At 42.0% G+C, this 18,700-nt stretch overlaps 1 protein-coding gene across 3 annotated transcripts in view; it reads right to left on the minus strand.

The window, feature by feature from the left end:
- Positions 1-18,700, minus strand: part of LOC124595673 (growth hormone-inducible transmembrane protein-like) — a 95,569-nt gene that overhangs the window by 72,392 nt on the left and 4,477 nt on the right. For 2 of the 3 annotated variants that reach the window (XM_047134526.1, XM_047134525.1), the window contains exon 2: positions 9,348-9,554. In XM_047134526.1, coding sequence (XP_046990482.1) covers positions 9,348-9,549 — 202 coding nt within the window. In that variant the 5' untranslated portion in view covers positions 9,550-9,554. Of the gene's footprint in view, positions 1-9,347; positions 9,555-10,661; positions 10,790-10,974; positions 11,010-18,700 lie in introns of those variants that run through there. The other variant, XM_047134524.1, reaches the window with a different exon arrangement.

Raw genomic sequence — 18,700 nt, forward strand, 5'->3', positions numbered from 1 at the left:
AATACCGAACACAGGTCAGTTGTGGGGATGCCGATCTCCGGAAGTGGTTTCTGTGTAGCCTTTTTGGCCAGCCTGTCTGCAAGTTCATTTCCTGAGATTCCGACATGACCAGGTGTCCAGATGAACACCACTGAACGACTGGACCATTCCAGGGCATAGATGGACTCCCGGATGGACGTTACCAAAGGATGACGAGGGTAGCACTGGTCAATCAATAGTTTACAGGCTGCTCAAGGAGTCAGTACATAAAAGAAAAGACTCCCCAGGGCATGAATAGAGAAACTGAAGTGCACGAGAAATGGCCACCTGCTCTACAGTGAATACACCCATCTGGTAAGGAATGCCGTTCAATATGGCCACCGTGCACGGAGGCAAAGCCAATGCGACCATCGACAATCGAGCCATCGGTGTAAACCACTTCACAGCCCCGAAACATGCCAAGAAAAGAGTGGAAGTGACAGCAGAGAGCCGCAGGGTGAATGGGGTCCTTATGGCCACGTGAAAGGTCCAGACGAAGCTGCGGCCGAGGTGTACACCGTGGAGGTGTACACGAACGGACCGCAAGTAGAGGTGGTAAAGGGAAGGACTCCAGTTTGGAGAGAAGGAACCGCAAGCGAACCGCAATCGTTAGCCAGGACCTGGGCCACCGACGTGGGAGATGGACTGCCATGGGCAGGTAAAGGAGACGGTAATTCGGATGCTCAGGGGAACTACGAATGTGTGCTTCATAACTGGCGAGCAGTTGCACACTTCTGATCTCCAATGGAGGGACACCAGCCTCCACCAGTACGCTGGTCACTGGAATCGTCCTAAAAGCTCCTGTCGCTAGTCGAACCCAACAGTGGTGCACAGGGTCAAGTAAATGCAACGCTGAAGGCACTGCCGAACCATAAACCACACTCCCATAGCCAATTCAGGATTGGACAAGGGCTCTGTAGAGCTGCAGCAGTGTAGAGTGATCTGCACCCCTATTAATGTTGCTCAGGCAATGGAGGGCATTGAGGTGCTGCCAGCACTTCTGCTTAATCTGACGAAGATGAGGAGCCAAGTTAATCGAGCATCAAAAGCCAGTCCTAGGAATCGATTTGTCTCTACTACAGTGAGTGGATCGTCATTAAGGTAAAGTGCTGGTTCCGGATGAACGGTAAGACGCTGACAAAAGTGCGCGACAACAACTTTGCAGCTGAAAACTGGAAGCAATGGGCTAAAGCCCATGACTCCGCCTTGTGGATGGCTCCCTGTAGGTGCAGCTCAGCAACACCAGTACTGGAGCAGCAGTACGAAATGCAGAAATCATCTACATACAGAGGAGGTGAGACCGAGGGCCCAACAGCTGGTGCTAGACCGTTAATGGTTACTAAAAATAGACACTTAATACAGAGCCCTGCAAGACTCCATTCTCCTGGATATAGATGGAACAATGGGAAGCACCAACTTGGACAGAGAAAGTACGGAGCAACAGGAAGTTTTGGATAAAAATTGCAAGTGGGCCCCGGAGACCCTACTCATAGGATGTGGCAAGGATATGATGTCACAAGGTCATGTTGTATGCTTTACATAAGTAAAAAATGATCGCAACCAGGTGTTGCCGATAACTATCCACATCAAGCAGGTTTTTACCGGGTTTTAGCAACGGAATGACGGTGCACTCCCGCCACTGTGATGGAAAGACGCCATCGCACCACAGATCCGGTTGAAGATGACGAGGAAATGGTGCTTGTAGTCAGATGAGAGACGTTTAATCACCTGGCTGTGGATCCGATCAGGCCCAAGTACTGTGTCAGGGCAATTTGCAAGGGCACTGAGGAGCTCCCACTATGTAAATGAGGGTGTTATAGGATTCACTGCAACGTGTAGGGAATGAGAGGATGTTGGCTTCCACCTGCCGTTTGAGAGTGCCAAAGGCTGGGGCATAATTCTCAGACATAGAGGCTCGAGCAAAGTGCTCAGCAATCGCATTTGCGTCAGTAGATAACACACCATTTATGATAACACCAGGGACACCTGTTGGTGCCTGGGACCCGAAAAGACCTTTGATGTTTGCCCAGACTTGGGAAGGTGACATATGACACCCAATGGTTGAGACGTATCTCTCCCAACACTCCTGCTTCCATTGTTTTATAAGGCGGCAAACACGGGCACGGAGCCATTTAAAAGCTATGAGGTGCTCCTTTGCCGCATATCATGCTGTAGAGCTGGTCAATGATGCTCCTTAATTGCTTCCAGCGACCACCAAGGGACTGCCTTACACCTGGGGCACCCTTAGAGAACAAGGGATCGCATTTTCTGCCACAGAAACAATTGTTATAGTCACCTGCTTAACTATCACATCGATGTTACCGTGTGGGGGAGAGTCAACGGTGACAGCAGAGGTGAAAGTTTCCAAGTCTGCCTTGTTTAAAGCCCATCTGGGCAGGCGTCCATGGACCTGACGCTGGGGCAGTGACAGGAAGATGGGGAAGTGGTCACTACCACACAGGTCATCATGTGCTCTCCAGTGGATAGACAGGAGAAGTCCTGGGCTGCAAATTGATAAATCAATGGCTGAGTAACTACCATGAGCTACACTGAAATTTGTGGCGGCCCCAGTGTTTAAGAGACAGAGGTCGAACTGAGACAGTAAAATTTCGACATCTCTGCCTCGGCCAGCAAGCATGGTGTCACCCCACAAGGGGTTATGGGTGTTAAAATCTCCCAAATGTAGGAAAGGTTTACGGAGTTGATCAATCAGTGCACCTAATACATTCAGGGGTACTGCACCATCTGGAGGAAGATATACTTTGCAGACAGTTATTTCCTCCGTCATCCATATTCTGACAGCCACAGCTTCAATAGGGGTCTGAAGGGGCACAGTTTCACTACAGACTGAGTTTAGGACATAAACGGAAACTACACCTGACACTCAATTATAGTTGCTATGTTTCCTGTAATATCCTTTACAGCCGCAGAGGGAAGGGGTCCACATTGCCGGGAACCAGGTTTCATGGAGGGCAATGCAGATAGCAGATGTGAAGCTTAACAGCTGCTATAGGGGACAGGTGTAGTCTTCCGGCTCAGAGGTGACTTGGGTTGTCAGAACTGCTGGTGCCAGAACTGTTGTAGCAGGGGCATAAGATGATGTCATACGCACAGGATGCAGGCGTTCAAATTTTCTCTTAGTCTCAGTGTAGGTCAGTCAGTCCAGGGTCTTGTACTCCACGATTTTCCTTTCTGGAGAATCCTGCAGTCTGGCGAGCAAAGCGCATGGTGCTCTTTGCAGTTGATACAGATGGGAGGCGGGAGCGAGTAACTCCCATGACTGGGCAAAGGATGCCGTTTTGATCAAGACAGACCCAGATCTCATTTTGGACAAGCCCTCCACCTCCCCAAACTTGTCCTCTAAATGCTCAACAAAAAACTGAGGCTTCATTGTCATGAAAGATTCCCTATCAGCTCTCTAACATACAAGGTACCGGGGCGAATAAGATCCACTGCCATCCTTAGCCTGATGTATCTCCCATGGTGTGGCCAGGGAGGGGAAAGATTTGGGGTTGTACTTCTGCGTGTTGAATTAAGCTCATGATTGCTTAGAGATTGCTGGTGTTTCACCACCAGCAAGAGATGATGGACTACGTTTCACCGCGTGTCATCTGCCCTGATGCCACCCACTCCAACCAGGGGCCCCTCCCCACGGGCGCCACCCAGCCGCAGCAAAGGCCACCTGGCAGGATGGCCATTGCCAGGTGTCCCGATGCCCCAGGGGGATTGGTATCTACTCCTTGGCATATGTGGGGAGTTAATGGCGCAGGCATCAGCAGAGTGATCCCTGTGTGGTCAGGGAGCTACAAACAACAGGGAACATGGCGGCCTCACCTCAACGGACTAGCTACCATGCTGGATATCAGGTGCAAAGAAGTCCACAGCCATCATCTATGCAGAAAGTGACACTGCATAGTGCATGGTAGTAAACGCACCCAGGAAGGTGTCCTCGCTCAAGAAATGGAGGATGGGCGGGACTGCAATGCGATGATGAGAAAGTGGGCTAAAGATCTCAATGCACGTTGGACACTATGCACCATGTAAGGCACCCTTCCCCAATTGGCTCACTCTTCGGGAAAATTTTGAAAAATGGAGGTCAAACCCTACAGGGGCCCATGACAAAGGATGAAACCTGTGAAACTCCTTTTGAGTCACCTCTTACGACAGGCAGGAATACCTCTGGCCTATTCTAACCTCCCAGACCCGCAGGGGGGCATAGTGGGAGAGTATTTCTCTCATTTTATAAGACCATAGTATGTTGTAGTTAGGCAAATGTTGTATACGTTCTCTGGTTGAGGGGCGGCAATTAGACTGATATTGCACGAGGTATTTTGGTGTTACGAATCAAAATTAACCGTAACATGTAATTTTAGGATGATCCCGTAACATGCAATTTTAGGATGATCAGGGAAATAACCCATTTCAGTACTGATGGTGGTGTTTTATGGTTGATCTGTTCCAGTTGTCTATAAGAAACAGCTCCTAGAGTGTTTGCTCACTTTCGGGAGACCAGTGTATATTTTAGGAGCTGAGGAAGGAATTAGAAAGTATCCATTATAAGAAAGAACTTTGTTTTCATAGATAATGACTTGGATAGTAGAGGCTATCGGGATGATTATAGCCGTAAGATGCAAAGGAGCACAAATCCTTCCCTAGTGTCTCCTCTATGTCAGCCATTTTTGAGGCAACAATAAACTTCCCTAAAATGATGTTAACAGTTCATGTATCCTTTCTCAAATAAAATTTGTGGGGCAGTTTACATTTTTCTACAGGGTGGCTTCGTGAAGTATAGTTTATGTAAAATTTTTAGGGCAATGTATCCATAGATGACTTCCAGTCTGTTTAGCAAACAATCAGATTTACTTATATTATATTAATACTGTGTATGTGTAGAAGAGAAAGAAGAAAAGTAGCAATGAGTTTATGCATGCCCATTAAGTAATATGATATATGTCTATGTATTGTTAGCATGTAAGAATCTTACATTCTTCTGAACTTTCTCGCAAACTAACTGTCAGCCTAGGATGATAAATAGCTGTCAGATTCTTGCAAGACACTGGATGTTCAAATCAGTAACCTCTTCTCCTAACACTCTCCTCAACAGATAACTGTAATAATTTCTTGCACATGGATAGGCAGATAATTTTGCAGAGCTTTGCACTCAGCTTAACATGGAATACACAGTGTGAAGAATGGTAGCACACTGACACTGCTAAAGAACTGCAAGGGATGGATGCCGAAAGATCGGAGGGGTGACAAACTTTATGTCCTTGAAATAGATCAGTCCTTGTGCACTACTTGGCTATAAACAAACGAGGGGTGTGTGGGGAAAACACAGCGACATATTCTAAGGAGGGGTGGGCGGAGGTCCCAGCAGAGTGTCTGAAAGCACATTCCAGTTTGGTAATCCCATCTGAGGGTGAATGTCAATGAGTTATGGAAACAATCCAATGAAAACAATCTAGTTAGTAGATGAAGAACAGCCAACTCATTCAGTTGTAGTTCCACATATCGGTTGGAATATTCAGTCATTCTTAAGAGTAACCAGTCTCTGGGAGCAACCAAAAGATAACAGACAATGCAGTCCAGAGCATTAAGTTCTGAGCAGGAACATTCATTCAATCATTTTATGTGAGCGTAGGCTTCTAAGGCCATTGTCACTGTCAAAATATTTTTGGGTTGTTGACCACGTTGTCAATACGTAAAACATTCAGACATTTTGGCCAATGTTGCAAGTGGCCTTCCTCATATTAACAATGTGGTCAACAACCCAGAAGAATTTTACTGACAATTCCACTGTTTTTTCATAGTTAAATCATTATAATTGACTATACTCTGTTACTGCCCATTTTCACTGTTTCCGCCATTCTGCTATTTATTTTTTATTGAATGACATTAAGTAGCTTTTAGTTCAGTTCTTCGTACACATTTACTAATAGAGTTTTCTTAATAGTCAACTTTGTGTCTGGATCAGAATGCCAAAATGGTCAGGGGCATGGGAATGGAAGGAATCACATCACTGTGCAGAAAGTGATCTTCAAGATGAAATCAATGTTATATACAGAATCTTCAAGGATGATAAATATTTGAGACTATCTTAAAGAAACTCTGAGACATTATTTATTGTACAGGGTGAAGCGAAATTTACACACTTGGGCTTCACAGTGTGATTCCTCAAATGCCAGCAATAAAAGAGGTCTCTCACAAAATTTCACCTGGAGATTACATCCGGCAGAAAAAGGACATTAAAGAGTGGCAATCTGGCAACACTGTAACAATACGTATGGTAACCAACTGACAGCACATTTCAATCGTGCTGTACCGTTGGCGACGTGGACAGAGTTTTGGGTTAGCATGCAGAAGGTTGAGGGTTCAATCCTGGGTTGGGTTGCATTTTTTTAATTTGTTAATTTCATTCTGACATTTCATACTGTAATATACACCATTTCTTATGTCACATTTATCCTAAATTCACAACATTTTGTAATGTTGAACACAACAAATACGTGGTTAGACAAATAAGAAACAGACAGTTTAAACAATTAATGGGACCAAGGTGATAACACATACAAATAGTAACAGAGTTTGGACATTATTCACAAAGCACATTGCTAGTCCTACTGATAACGTTAAGGCCCTAATGAAATGGAATGGACCTGAACGAGGCAAGAATAATAGTTGGTACTAATCTATGTGACCATTACAGGAGGGTACAAAGAAAACAGGTTTCTCTTCTAGTAGAGGAAATGGTGCAAATAAATTCGAGCCCACGACATGGAAAGTGCATCTTTCAAAGCTGACCAAGCTTCCATTTCTAAGATTGTCGTATGTAAGTGCAAATGTTTTCCAGAGGACATGCTGCAATCATTGTTGACGAATAAGATGCCAGATACCGTACCACTTGAGACTACATTTACCACATAAAAAACATATGCTTTAACCAGGATCGAACCCTCAACCTCCTACATGCTAACCCAAAACTTTATCCACTGCACCAACTGTACAGCACAACTACTATGTATTGACAGAGGTAGTTACTATACATGTGATTATAGTGTTGCCAGACTGCCACTCTTTAACGTCCTTTTTCTGCTGAATGTACTCGCCGGACAAAATTTTGTGACAACCTTTTTTTTTTTTTAAAATCACTGGCATGTGAAGAGTCGCGCTGCGAAGCCCGAGTGCGCGAATTTCGCTTCACCCTGTATAATATATCAAAATCTTTATTCTGATGACAGTACATATGATGCTTGTCGGCTGAACATTTGCTGCCATCACGACATTTCTTCTACTTCACCTAGCTCAAGACCATGGACACCAGGATACGATACACTTACCTGTGGAGTAATGGTGTTGCACTCATTTTGCAGTATAGTCTAATTTGTCTTCTGTTTAATTATTTATTGTGAATAACCCTTTCCCGACTCCCTGATTTCATGTATTTGTATCACATATTGATGGTCAAATACATTTTTTTACGTAATTCACTTGTATGCATATATTTTTGCATACTTTCTTATGTTACGATGTTAAGTAGATAATACTTAATTACTTCTTTTATCCACTGTTTACTTGTTGTATTTTATTACATATATTATATGTTCTTATTTATTTTGTGCATACTTGTGCACCACCTATTGACATATTGCCTTTCCCTTGTGGGCCTGCACACTGATTGGTTTGCTTACAACTTTGCATTGGTCACATACTTCTAAATCTACTAGCACTCCTGTACAAAATATGGTTTCCTTGACAAATTTCTGGTGTAACAATATTGTATGCAAAATACTGTAGATCAGCGTGGCCTGTTCAGCTGAGTTTGTACTCAACATATTTTTGCTGGGTTTACTGCATTTTCATATATGATTTTGTGTTGACACTTCTGTTTATTTCTTAGGCATTTAATAAATAATATTTTATCTTAATGGTACATGCATTTATTTTATTGAATCTGTCTCTCACAAGAGTATCCACTAAGATGAAAACTGTGCCTTAGCCTCATTTTATGAGCAGACACTCATGCCTTTGTAACAGTTATGCAACTGACTTTTCATGCTTGTATTATTAACGTTTGTGTAATCTATTCTAGTACTCTACCTTAGTACCATTTTCTGTTATTCTGGACACGAAATTCTGTTCATTTGCAATCTTTACTAGTAAAAGATAAAATCCATATTTAATGTCAAAACTACGAAAAATTTGTATTTAAGTAAATAAGTACATAAATTTTGGAAATTTGCATTTTTTTTACACTAATTATGGATGGCTAGTCCCATACCAGTGGCAATGTAAAGAAATAAAAGGTTTTATACCTGTGAAAGTTGTTTTATCTTGAGAGTTGTATAAAGTTAATGTCCCAAAAAGGACCCATTCCATAATTTATATGAAGTGACTTGGGAAAACTACCAAAAATCAACATATGGAAGATGAAATGGAAGATCTGCTCTCCACTCACCATGAACAAGAGTCCAGTACATAACTAATGTACCACCTCACTTGATGGTTTGAAAGATGATAAAATCAGTGCATAATGAGATGTGTTCTAAATGAACATCATTTGGTGCCACAATAATATGAATTTGTGTGTTTGTGGCACCATTGTCATTGCATTTCAGTATGACTTTCAGACAACACTATCCTAACACAATTAAGATTATTTATGCCCAGTCACTTGAGTGATATTGGGGCTTCAGCCTGAACTCATGCCTTTTAGAAGCCATACCCTATAAACTTTGTCCCACAAGCCAACTAACCTCCAACTTGTTCTTTGAGCTTCTCCATGGCACTTAAACTAAGCCAGAACATAGATTTAATATGGCATAAACATTTATCTCGGCACACAATCCACTAAAGAGCAGAAAAGTGATCCCTGAATCAATTATTCTGTCCTCCTTAAGACCAAGTTCACTTTTGCCCATCTTTTTTTCCTTGCCTAAAAAAGTACCTTAGTGAGAATATATCATGTTGTAATGTCACCTTACACTTCAGTTGCAGAAAATGTGAAATCACTTTATTATCAATCACAGTACTAATTTCAACCACAAGATGACTTTAAAAAAACATTTCAAGTTTTAGAGCTAGTAATAATAATACCCCCACCCCCCTCTCTCCCTGTGTCTGTCTGACTAACTTTTGTTAGTTAGTGTGTGTGTGTGTGTGTGTGTGTGTGTGTGTGTGTGTGTGTGTGTGTGTGTGTGTGTGTGTGGGGTGGGGGGGGGGGGGGGGGGTTTGCACTAAAGATCGCTTTAACTCATTTTAGTAATACTTATTAAAACAATACTTACACCACACATTCTTATGTTCATACAATATTAACAATGGCTACTCACCAGTTTCTCCAGCTGGCGCCAGTAATTTCTCTTTTAACGACCGCCTCCTTGCAAGGCGTTCACTAAATGTATTTCGACTCTCATTTGAAAAACAGCGTACAATTTGAATCTTTGGTGAACACTGTTTCATTGACAGGCATCTCGTACGCAGAGGTTGCAAAGAAGGTGCCACAGACACCCGGCAGACGGTTGTGATTAACATTGTTCCTGCAATAAAAGTATATTTACTGCATATCAAATATCTCAAATGCATAAAGCACACCCTAAACACAGCTTGTGAAAATGACATCCCAGACAAAAAGTGGTTAAATGTTTTCGAAAGGGCAGAGAAACTGTTAGATAAAATTTAGCTATGGACTAAGCTCATCAGATGCACACAACAGAAGTGTCACACATCCACAAGCACACAGAGACAACAGTGGCCATGTTTGTGAGAATGTGTGCACATCTGATTGCTTTACCTGTTTCAACCCCCTATCTGTTTATCTTCAGGTACCCATAGTTGCCATACAAACTGCTACTGAGGGTAGAAAAGTAAAATAAAAAAAGCTGAACTTTATTTTCATGTGTTGTTTTATAAGGGAAATTCCAAGAGCATTGCCCCAGTGCTACAAATATGAGCAAAATAGATACTAGCACCGAAATGTTGCAAAACAATGAAAATCATTAAAAGTAAAGAAGGCTCCAGAGCCCAATGAAATCTCTACCAGATACCACACAGAATTTGCAACAAAGTTAACTCAACTTTTAATTATCACATAAAGTAGACCCCTTGAATAGAAAACTGTGTCCAGTGGTTGAAAGAAAGCACAGTTTATACGCAACTACCAGAAGGATAGAGGAAGCCTTCCACAAAACATATTCTGATCTCGAAAATAATTATGTATCTCCAACAGAATAACCCCACGGTGACCTGTATTGTGTACAAGATCGTGGGTCACACAACACCTAACTCAAGTTTTTCCACAATACCTCTTGATACCCTTGGATCAAGGCAATAAGGTAAATGTAGGATTTACTGTCTTTGGAAAAGCATTAGACTCAGTACCATAGTAACACTTGTGTGTGTGTGTGTGTGTGTGTGTGTGTGTGTGTGTGTGTGTGTGTGTGTGTGTGTGTGTGGGGGGGGGGGGGGGGGGGGGGGGGGGAATTAATGGTAATTTGTGACTGGATGGAAGACTTCTCGATAGGATGGACACAGTGTACTTCAGGCACGTTCCCATGAAGTACTTTTTTTGTGGGGGTGAGGTGTCTTCTTTCTCTTGGTGTTGTATGTTAATAACATGGCTGACTATTTTAATAGTAACAGCTTACTTTTTAAAAAAATATGCAGCCGTTTGTAATGGAGTAGCACTTCTTGAAGGAAAGGCTGCAGAAAAAGCCAGTCAGCTCTTGATAAAATCTCAAAGCAGTGCAAAAGTTGGAAACTTGCTTTAAAAGTTCTGAAATGTAAAATTGCACACTTCACAATATGCATAAATGTAGTATGTCATGGCCACAATACCAATGAATCAGCCAATTCATATAAATAACATACTGTAATAATTTGTAGGAATATGAAATAGAAGCATAACATAGGCAAAACAACTGGGGAAAACACTGTTAGTCTACAAAGGGGACTGCTAACAAAATGCTCATCCATTCCATACTAGCCCTTTCAGTCCTGGTGAACTAAATAAAGCATGTCACATCACTTACACAGTTTTACTTTGTGCTACATTCTAAGACACTTTAGCTTGCGTACTCTAAATACAGCAACACTTCCACTTGACAGCTGCCATCTAGTGCCTGTGTTGCAACCTGCAGTGAAAATCAAGACAGAGGACACAAACATAGTTCCTCATAGGTAGTGTATATTAAAGTATATGTTGTTTTTATTGGCAGTTTTATCATTCATAAATAGAGTTTAAATAGTGTAAGTATAGCTAGCACAATAATTATGTCAGGAAAGCACTATAAGACTATTTATGTTCATACAAACCTGGTGTAATAAATATAACACACTGTTACAAAAAATTAGGGGAGCATGTGTCTCAACGTCTGGTATATTAAATCTATTTTGATACAGGTGGTATCTGTGATATTGCATGACCTGAGATTTTTGTTTTCAATATACGCAACAATTAAAAATCATTCTCCATCTACTGGCTTCATAAGCATTAAGGTGTCAGTTGGTGCCTCAGAAGGAAGTCAATAACACCATTCCAGTGTTTTCTATTTAGGTGCATAGATGGCAGTTGGCATTTTTGGAAATTGTATTCAACCAAGCAGATGCAATGCAACATCTTAATGTGGTGCAATTTTCATTATGTTGCTGCAGATGCCAATGCCTCTCCATGTGTCATCCAACGGTGGGGGACACACTACAGGGACACAGGCCGCGACACAATGCAAGTTGGACAAGGTTGCCAATGTATAACAACTCCAAGTGAAGAATATCTGGCAATCTCTGTCTTGTGGTGTCATATGGATACTGCCAGATCACTGCAACAAGACCTCAGAAGGTCCGCTGGAGTCAATGTGTCCGGTCAGACTGTAATGAACTGATTACAAGAAAGGACATTATGACCCAGATGCCCTATTGAAGTATCTCACTTGACATATCATTTTTCAATTAACCTTCAGTTCTGCCATCCCCTTGTCAACAGGCAACTTCATCTTGGGCGAAACTTGCTATTTGCAGACTAGTCTGGATAATGTCTGATGGCCAGGTTAGTGTGCAGACACCTGTGGTGAGCGGTACCTGCCACCTTGTTAAGCCTGGACATTAAAGTAATGGAATGACAGGCAGTGAGTGACAACCTAACTCTCATTGAGCATGTGCAAAACATGCTTGACGTATTTACGATTATCTTGTTCCATCACAGACACTCCGAGTTTGCTCATGGGCTCTCATTGAAGAATGGAAATGGTTTGTTTTCAAGACCTATAGGATGTTTCAGCTACTTTTATGTAAATGATGTAGGATGTAATGATTTTTTGAGTACTTAATTTGTGAAAGATAACACTAAAATTTAGTTGCATATCCAGTCCTAAATTATTGCTCAAATGAGTACAGGACACCCGTCATGTTCCTCTAATTATTTCGAGCAGTGTATAATTCTCACCAAGTGGCGGCAGGAGGAAACACATATAAAGGTCAAAGAACTGTGCAAGCTTTCGGAACCAGTGGCTCCCTCTTCTGGCAGAAGCACTAAGGGGAAAGAAGGAAAAGGACTGGCAAGGCTTAGGGGAAATGGGGAGAGACCAAAAAAGCCATTCTGAAACCTGGATCAGGAGAGACTTACCACATTGGATGAGAAGGAAAGCTGGATTGTTGTGAACTACACTGAATGAGATTTGGAAACCTGAGAGCTGGTGTGCAGGAGTTAATGAGAGTGGAAAGCTAAGTGCATAGTATTTATGAAGGTGTGGAAAAATAAATAAATAAAAAAATAAGAAAAAAAGGACACAGAAAAGTAAAAGGGAGTGAAGAAAGGAATAGTTACTGAGAAGAAATTCTGAGACTGAAGAAATTAACATAAATTAAGGCCAGGTGGGTGGCGAGAACAAAGGTCATGTTGTAATGCCAGTTACCACCTGTCGAGTTCTGGGATGCTGGTGTCTGGGGAAGAACCAAGATGGTATGCGTGGTGAAATAGGCACAGAGGTCACAACTGCCCTGTCGTACAGTATGCTCTGCAAAAGGATATTGTGTTGCCAGTATAAATCCCTGTCTATGCCCGCTCGCGCTAACTGATGACTTGGTGGTAGCCATACCACTGCAGAAGGCCAAATAGTGTTTACGTAATAGCTGGTACATGATACTTATTGCTTTACACGCGGCTCTCCATTTGATAGTACAAGTTTTGTCAGTTACAGCACTTATATAGGTGGTGCTAGGAGGGTGCAAATGGTGAGCCACAGGGTAGTGAAATGGTTGCAGAAGCAGTATGACGTCAGACCAGGACATAGCGAAGATCGGAGGTGACAAAAAGCTATACCAGGTATGGTGGGAAAAATCTCTGGCAGGAGGGACCTCAGTTCAGGGCACAATGTTAGCAAGACATAGCCTTGCCGAAGTACCTGATTAATGCAGTCAAAACCAGGATAATACTGATCGACAAGAGGTGTACTCCTAAACTGTTTGTTGGGGAGATCAGTAGTTTCAAGAATGGATGCAATAGCCCAGGAAATCTTGCTTTTGAACTAGGCTCATAGTGTAATTACCTTCAATGAAGGCTGAAGTGAGAATGGTGGTGTACTGCTGTAGAAAGTCTGCATCTGAACAAATACATTTGCCTCTAATGCCCACGCTGTATGGGAGGGAATGTTTGACAAGGAAAGAATGGCAACTGTCAAAATGTAAGTAATGTAGTTTGTTAGTAGGTTTAATGGGAACAGAAGTGTGTAGCTTACCCTTGGAGAGGATGAGGTCAACACCAAGGGAAAAGGCGAGGACTTTGGAAACAGGCTATTTAAAATTTAATTGGGAGATTGTATTAACAGATTAAAAAAATTAACAAGTCAACTTCACCATGAGTACGTATGACAAAGGTGTATTTAACAATACCAGAGAAGGAAAGTTGCTACTCATCATATAGCAGAGATGCTGAGTCGCAATAGGCACAACAAAAAGATTTAATGTGCCTAAACCAAACCAGGGGCTGAAGGCTTATGGATTGCAGGAAAGTCACCCCCTCCAAGCGACCCATGGAACATTTAGCACAGGAACGAGTCATTCTTGTTCCAATGGGCATGTCCTTTTTCTTTTTGTATGTTGTCACTCAAAGGTAAAGTAGTAGTTGGCAAATATAAGATTGGTGAGCAGAAAGAATGTCAAAAGTTTGTAATCATGTGGGTGCAGGTTGAGTTAATGTTCAGCAGCAGACACATCATGTACATGGTGGACGTTGGCATAAAGAGAGGTGGTATCAATGGCGACAGGCAATGTGTGTGATGGAAGTGGGGCAGGCACATATTTCAGATGATCTAGGAAATGGTTGGTGTCTTTAATATGTTCAACATTTTGTAGGTGCTTTGAAACCAGCAATTATGGGATTGCTCAGGGTGACTGGTTGTGTCCTATACGGCTCATTTGCCAATTTCCACTTCAACACACTTCTTTCTTTCTACAATATTCTGCAGTTATCTGCCACTTGTGTCCTCAGATGGTATCAGCTGCAAAGTCAACTTCAAACTGTAACAACAGGTCATACGTCAGTCCAAAAAGCTATTCTATCTTTTCCTGAACTACCTCAATAGTGATGTTTCCCTTCCTGTCACACCCCAATTCCCTTAACAGCAACACTGTCAACCACCACTTCTCTCCTACAAACTGAGCTTGGTCAACCTTATTAACAGTCCTCAGTCTTCACCACTGCCTCCCCCCACAGCAATGGCAACTCATTATCAGAAAAACAAGCCACAGTTTTCTCAATCTTTCAGCTAAGGCCTCTCTCCTCCTGAATTACTTGTGTTATCCAAGGGTCCCACTTCCTACTTTCCTTCACATGTAATGTCAAATCAAAATATGACTTTGCAAGCCAATTCCACAACCTTTCCAATAGCAAACTTGGCACTGATCCCTGCCTTGAACAGTTCCAACCATGATCCCATCTTGACCCACCACCACTACCTCAAAGTCACCGCTTACAAGCCTTCCAAGAAATTCCTAACACCCAGTATTGCTTCACAACCCTTTCTCAGGTTCCTGCAACATGATCCTAACCCGTTCTCTGCAGAAATCCAGGCTCTTCGTTCGCTAAAAACCGGTAGCTATCATTATCCTCCTGGTAGGCAAGGGTTCTACCACTGTGGTACTAGACCAACAGGAGTGTATAAGCAAGGGCCATGCCACCTGTCAGACACCTCTATGTACAGCATCTGCCATCAAGATCTGTCTCTCTTTCATATAAACTGATCTATAGTTCCTCCTTAGAACCTCTGGCCCCACTCAAGGACTAACATCTCAGTCAACAGATCATCTTAACCCAGCCAAATCCCACACTCTGATCTTTTACCTTCTTCCTAAGATCCACAAACCCAATCACCCTGGGCCATCCCATAGTTGCTGGCTTTAGAGCATCCATCGAACTTTTATCTGCCTTAGCTGATCAGCACCTGCAACCAATGGTACGAATATTCCACTTCTATATTAATTACACATTTTACTTGTCACCACTGATGTCACATCCTCCATGTACACAATCTCTCTGCTGCTGAAAAGTTTTTCAGTCACCACCCACCTGATATAAAACCTATGATATCCTTCCCACTCACTTTAATCAACTTCCTACTTATCAACAACTAGTTTACCTCTGAGGGGCAGACATACAAACAGATCGGGGCACAGCCATGAGAAGCAGTGTGCCTCCTTTCTATGCCAATTTTTTCATAGGTCACTTGTGAAGGGCTTTTCTGGAATCCATAAGCCTTCAGCCTCTGGTTTCATTTAGATACATTGATGACATCTTTGCCATATGGACTCATGATGAGGCTGCTCTGTTAAAATTTTTCAGATCCTTTTAATACACTCTTCACCTGAATTTCACACAGTCCTATTCCAAATACCATGTTACTTTCTTTTGATGTTGACATCATCACCTAAGAGCAGTACTTACCTATTGACAGTTGCCATCCTTTCCATGTCAAATGATGCCTCTCAAACATTTTTGTCATTCGATGTAAAGGGATTCATTTGGTTGCAGACTCTTTATCGCAATATATCACCATTCTCACTTCAGCCTTTACTGTATGTAATTACCCCACCAGACTACATCAAAACCAGATTTCCTAGGCCATCACATCCAATCCTGGTACTGCTGATGCCTCTAAACAAATGACTTCAGAGCACACTATGTGTCACTCAGTATTGTCCTGGTCTTTAATATATTACAGTGCTACTCTGACAAGGCTACGACTTCCTAAAATCAAGCCCTGAAATTAGGTCCATTCTGTGACATTTTTTCCATCACGCCTTTCTCGTCAGACCCCATGCTCCTTCTGCAACCATTTCCCTACCCTGTGGCTCCTACCCCAGTGACCATCCCTGATGTAAGGTTTGCCATATGTGCCCTCCTAATAATACCTATATCAGCCCTGTAACTGGCAAACATATACTCTCAAAGGATGCGACGCCTGTGAAACACGAAGTGTTGTGTACCAGCTGTTATATGAACACCATTGAGTGTTTTACATTAAGAGAACTCCCACCAGGTTTTCACTTAAGATGAAATGGCATAGATTGTGTAAATTGGCAATGCACAGTATCCTGTTGGACAGCTTGCTCTTCAACAGGAGGGTTGCCACCTCAGTGCCTGTTTCACCACATGTGCCATCTGGATTCTTCAAACAGACACTAGCTTCTCAGGATTCTACAGGTGGGAATTGGCAATACAATATGTCATTGGTTCTCGCCACCCACCTGGCACATTAATTATTTTCTTTAATTTCCTTTGTTTCAGCATTTTCTCTCAGCAACTATTTCTTCATTCCTTTTAGTTTTCTGTATCTTATTTTCTGACACAGCCAGTTTCACCTGCCCCCACTTCTAGCACATATAAAGCACTTAGCTTTCCACTCTTATTAACTCTTTCACAGTGATATGTTTTACTTATTAGCCTACCTTCCACTTTTCAGCTCTCATGCGTTTGAATCTCATCTAGTGCAGTCCCCAACAATCTGTCTTTCTTTTCTCCCCATGCATTAAGTCACCCCTAACACGGTGTTCTGGGTGACATTTCCAAACTCTCCCGATTTTCCAAGCCTTGCCAGTTCTTTTCTTTCATTCTTCTTCCTTCCCTTTCGGCCCTGCTGGCAGAAGGAGGCACTGGCTTCAAAAGCTTGCATATTTCTTTATCCTCTGAATTTTCTCCTGTCACCACTCAGTGAGTTGATTTTTTGATCTACACAATTACATTATATTTTCAAAACTAGATTATTTTCATTGACGTACTAAATGTTGCAAACAGGTCTTGAGGGTTACAATTTGTGAATGTGTACTGTACATAGTACATATTAAATCTCCCTCATATGAAACCTTCTTTGTCAAACAATGGAAAATCCAGGATGGAATAATGACAATATTATGAGCAGGATAAATTGCTGCTCACCATATAGTGGAGTTGGGTCACAAACAGGCACATCAAAAAGACTGCTAAGCAAGTAAGCTTTTGGCCGAAAGACCTTACTCTTGAGCCCACACACACACACACACACACACACACACACACACACACACACACACACACAAAAAAAAATCACGAAGACCTTGTGGCCAGAAGCTTACTTGCTTAGAAGTCTTTGTTGTGCCCATCTGCTGTTCAGTATCTTGCCATGTGGCAAGTAGCAATCTATCCTTTTCATAATACCGTCTGAACCTTATTTGTGATTATCAGACAAATGTTTGCTGATATTTACTCTGTTTTCATAATGTCACGCATTTATGGAGCAATTCCAACAGAATACTGAATGAAAACAAAGAGCGTGTCATGTTTCTAAATGGATACTGTCAAAGAAGAAGAAAATATCAGAAGTGACAGTTCTGATGACAAAACTTCGCAATAGAGGAATTATGTGACGCATGCATCTGTGCGCAGTACATTGAAAGTAAAAGACTGAGAACCCATCTAACAATGTTTGCCTTAGACCACCACACCAAGACAATGGGGAAGATGTCTGCACACCATATGAATATTTTTGAGGGTTTATTCCAGAGGATCTTTATGCAACTACTGCTTTTCATAAAAACCAACTACTGTAAATATAATAGAGGGAAACATTCCACGTGGGAAAAATATATCTAAAAACAAAGATGATGTGACTTACCAAACGAAAGTGCTGGTAGGTCGATAGACACACAAACGAACACAAACATACACACAAAATTCAAGCTTTCGTAACCAATGGTTGCTTCATCAGGAAAGAGGGAAGGAGAGGGAAAGACGAAAGGATGTGGGTTTTAAGGGAGAGGGTAAGGTAAGTCTTTCTGCTCCCGGGATTGGAATGACTCCTTACCCTCTCCCTTAAAACCCACATCCTTTCGTCTTTCCCTCTTCTTCCCTCTTTCCTGATGAAGCAACCGTTGGTTGCGAAAGCTTGAATTGTGTGTGTATGTTTGTGTGTCTATCAACCTGCCAGCACTTTCGTTTGGTAAGTCACATCATCTTTGTTTTTAGATATAAACCAACTACTGTGTTAAAGACATGGGCAATAGTAAGCTTACCAGATAAAAAATTAATCACCTATAGAAAAATCATTACAAGCTTCATTTACTACCACGTAATCTGCCCCTGGAACCTGCCTGGAATCTGTTTGAAAGTGAATCCACAAGATAGTTCAGGTATCTACACCCACATTAAGCCACTCACTGA

Source organism: Schistocerca americana, chromosome 2 (genome assembly GCF_021461395.2).
Source record: "Schistocerca americana isolate TAMUIC-IGC-003095 chromosome 2, iqSchAmer2.1, whole genome shotgun sequence".
NCBI lineage: Eukaryota > Metazoa > Arthropoda > Insecta > Orthoptera > Acrididae > Schistocerca > Schistocerca americana.